The following is a 4,224-nucleotide window of genomic DNA, read 5'->3' as shown; positions in this document are numbered from 1 at the left end:
TGAAGATGCCCTAACTCCTAGCGGACTCGCTATGATCCGTGATGGCCGCGCCATCCACGACCGCGAGCCACAGCGCACATGTCCACCAGGAGAGTAGGAAAGGAGAGGGGAGTGGGCGCACACGACGCACTCCACCATCTACGTGCATGTGCAGGTCACATCATCCATGCACACACATTATTACAAAAGCAGAAAAGCAAATGGACTAGCCTACACAGCCATGAGAGATTAAAAGGGATGGTTTTATTACAGAAAGTAGTTTAGAACTGTCATCGGAAACACCCTCCGGATACTTCAGGTTGCAATGCGATGCAGCGTCGTGTAAATAAGGCATGGGCGAGCATCCGCACATTAGGCAGAACGTGTCTCCTCCAGCGTTGGAAGGGGAAATTGTCAGGCTCCCAACTTTCCACCACATCTTCCTAGCAGGGGGCAGCAAGGATCATTTCATCTTAGATGTTTGCTACCCCGACTACGTACGCGTTCCAAGCATCTGCCTGGTTGAAATGCTGGAGCTCTTCGTACTTCACGTCGCGGTCGGCAGTGTATTCCTTGGCGTTTCCGCTTGATTTGGTGTCCGGCATCTCCCTGACCCAGACGTGGATGGACTTGAATCCAGCTTCCTCCAAGCAGTCCTTGATTTCTGGTATCGACCACCTGCAAAAGAACGATATGAATTGCAATTCTGAAGAAACTCTCCGTCCATCTGTAAGAACAATGATCCATTGCCATTTACATGCATTAATTTCCAGAAACCAATATAGTATTGCCGGGTTGCCAGCGCTGCGCAAATGCGCCACTGCATATAACTGAAAAATGCCCCAAGGTTCATATATCTATGAATAGTACAAGGATACGGCATATAGGAAAATGCGTATTGCTGACACATAGACAATCACAGCAACTCTCTGGCACCAATCGTATCAGAGACACCGCGAGCTAATGTAATGACATTGCCTTTGGTTTCCCTGGACTATAAAACCCAACCTTATTCCGCCTTGAAGCATGATAACAACCGCAGATGCATTATCATCAAAGTATGACAGCTAATTGTTGGAACCTACCAGCCTATGGCAAGAGGCCAAAGTCTGTTGACACCATGGAAGGATCAGGAGGCACGGCAGCAGAACAGTTTAAAGATAAGCATCCATCTATCTTGGGTTACAGGATCTGGTTTGGTTCCTTTAGATTCAGTTTACTTCCCATCAGATAAGACTTGTTCCCTTGCAGTTTATGTTGCAATGGTTAGAGCCTCGCCTATATAATGACGCCAGGCATATGGGTTTGATTCAACAGAAACATTTCTCTCTACCCCAATACCCCCTATCTATAACGCACGTAAGCCCCTTTTCCCTCAGCGACATTGGTCGCCCTCCCTTCAACCATCCCTACTGCCGTAGATCCAATCCTCCCCGAGAAAGCCCAACAGACCATGATATTTACCTAAATGTCTATACAAATTATTCTGATTGGAAAAGTCCTAACCTTGCAGGTTTTCCATAACTGTTCGATCAGTGAATGGGAAAATAAACAAGTCTGAACTTAATGCCTTGAACAAGTAATGTATATGCAACTTACAGGCGCCAATGGTACGTGAAAGCATGCCGTATCATTTGCTTCTTTCCAACTTGAAAGTGAAGGCTGATCCTTGTTTCACGAGTTAGGATATCAAACTCTTCTTGCTCCCAGAAATACTGTATGCATAGTTGTATATAAGAAGAACTTCAAATTTAATACGACGCCAGAAGATTATGAGATCAGGCTAATAAAGCTACTGCAGATTGCAGTTCATATCAACTTGGCGACTATACAAGGGTGGAAATTATATGATTGATAAGTGTAAAAAAGGCTCTGTCAACAAATACATGGGAGATATGACAATCTTTGTGTACTGAATCATCATATCCAAGCTAATTTCATCAAACAGATCAAGCGTGTTGTTTATGAAATAAACTTAGTGTAAAACATATATTTGCCATGCAACCCATATCAAATATAACTAACTGAATTGCTAAGTTTAAGCTGTATTAAGTTTAGCTAACTACATGATGATGCACCAGTAAGTCAAATAAAATATGTACTCCCTCTGATACATATCAATTGTCGCTGCTTTAGTACGACTTTGTATTAAAGTTGTACTAAAACAGCAACAATTAATATGTGGATCGGAGGGAGTAGCTAAATTGCTCAGGTATGATACTAAAATTCAACATCTATGTCGCATACAACAACTGCCAAATATTTCTAACTTTATATATAATACTATTAGATTTGTTAGCATGCTGTAAATTCTTCTTACAAATACCGCATCATTTACCAATAAAAAATGCAACCTCACCCTAAATATACTAATCTTATGACACTATGCCTAGTATGTTTCTAACTGGTACTTTAGAAGAGAGGCCTCGATGTGCTGCAATGATTAAGCAATGCATAACTCTACTCACAGTGAAGCTGGGGAATCTCCTCTGGAGACGAAGCTTGCATTCAGATGATGTGCCACCATATACATCCATTACAAATATACCGCCTCTTTTAGAAAGTGCATTGAAAGCATGCCTGAAATACAAAACCAAGTCCTTTCTTTTGTGAAGGCAACAACAACTGTAGTTGAATGCACAAATTATGTCTCTTCCAGGCAAAACTGCATCTGACATGGTCGAATTGGCTTCACATTTTGTAAATGAAGAATCTGACTGCTCAAAGCTGTTCGTTTCAGTAGAGCCATCATCACTGGTAACATTTAGACCTTGCATGAGATCACTGATCTTTTGCTTGACAAGGCGAGATTCATTTGGCTGCAGAACATTTCCATCAAAAAGCAACAATCTCGAATACCCATCAGCTCCAATCTTGCTCAGGTTGTTCTCAAGACACCACTCAAGTGACTCACGGTCAAAGTCTAAGCCCACTGCTGTTCGTCTTGTATCAGTGCGAAGCCACTCAGTACTGCCAACAGAAAGAAAAGAGATTATGGGCAACACATGCACTTATACACTGAAGCTAAATAATAATATCTCTGATGTTGAACACCTCTGAATAGTGAATACTGACCAAAGTACTCCAAAGAGTAACCATTTTAATATGACAGCTCCTAATTATATGTGTGTTAAGTGTAATGTTAGAGCCATTATTTCTTACTAATGGGACTCCTGAGATCCTCAGCAATAGATACACAGTGCGCCCAAGGTGTTTGAGAAATTGACAGCAGGGTAGATTGTGCAAAGGCTATGCTTAATGCTTAGCACTGCTCTGACCTGAGGAGGGCGGTGCCACAGAAATCCTCCTGCAGGTGGAGAGGGACGCGCCCGCCAACGTACATCAAAAAGAACTTCTGCAGGTAGCTGATGTCCCCTTTTGGCGACTGAGCACAGAAGCACAACACCAATGTCAAATCGTCGAACAGGTTGTGGGCACGGAGGCTTTCACATGTCCAAGCTACTGTGGAAGCTAGCAAGGTTACCTGCACAGAGAGCTGGTACAGGTGGAACTTGGAAGGCATCGAGCCGACTTGCCACTGGCCCTGGCGGTCACTTGCTTCCGCGCCTCCGTCGTGTTCGTCTTCCGCTGCTGCTTCGTCAGAATCGTCACCGTCCGAGTCCTCCTGGCGGCGCAGCGGCGCGTCGTAGGCAGATGATGGCAAGTCGTCGTCGCCGACCTGTGAGCCACGGCGGCCGCGGCCTTGCCGGTGCGACTCCTTCGTCTTCTTCCCGCTCTTACCCATGGTCGCCGGGTCGCGTGCGTAGCGGTGAGGGGTTTAGGGGTTTGGAACAGGAGAGTTGAAAGCGCAGGGACTTGGTTGTCAGTATATTCTTTTTCCTAAATGCTAAAAAGCAACTGAGTGCTGGTTGTCACGTTTCAGCACTCACCTTTTATCACCGTCCGATTGGCGCGATCGAGCCCAGGTATTCCTGGTCGGCACGAACGGTTCGTCCTCCCCCCGCGGACACGTATTCACCTGGGAGGCCCACCACTACCCACACGCCCCGTCCGTTGGCTCATTGTTCGAAACTGCCGAGACCACCGCCCCAATCCTCCCAATCCGCTCCCCATTCTATCCCCTTCTCTCCCTCCCTCCTCGACGCCAAGCCCCCCAAGCCGCAGTTCAACTGCGGCCCCCAAGCCGCCAACGGCTGCCGTGAGAGCGGAGGGCGTGCGCGGCGGTGGTGTTTGAGCGACAGAGCTCCGCGAGTGTGCGTAGGTGCGCGCGGCCCCCGGAGAATA

At 46.3% G+C, this 4,224-nt stretch overlaps 1 protein-coding gene across 1 annotated transcript; it reads right to left on the bottom strand.

Moving 5' to 3' along the window:
* Nucleotides 1-193: 193 nt before the first annotated feature.
* LOC123065955 (uncharacterized) lies at nucleotides 194-3,817 on the bottom strand. The gene is made up of 5 exons (XM_044489131.1): nucleotides 3,464-3,817; nucleotides 3,258-3,364; nucleotides 2,448-2,949; nucleotides 1,579-1,694; nucleotides 194-657 (listed from the first exon to the last, which is right to left on the bottom strand). Exons 1-5 carry the CDS (start codon nucleotides 3,722-3,724, stop codon nucleotides 453-455), a joined length of 1,191 nt encoding a protein of 396 aa, XP_044345066.1. The 5' UTR covers nucleotides 3,725-3,817; the 3' UTR covers nucleotides 194-452.
* Between the last annotated feature and the right edge of the window lie 407 nt (nucleotides 3,818-4,224).

This window comes from Triticum aestivum, chromosome 3B (genome assembly GCF_018294505.1).
Source record: "Triticum aestivum cultivar Chinese Spring chromosome 3B, IWGSC CS RefSeq v2.1, whole genome shotgun sequence".
NCBI classification, from domain to species: Eukaryota; Viridiplantae; Streptophyta; class Magnoliopsida; order Poales; family Poaceae; genus Triticum; species Triticum aestivum.
Note: the sequence above shows the minus strand (reverse complement) of the source record. Positions and strands in the feature narration are given on the sequence as shown.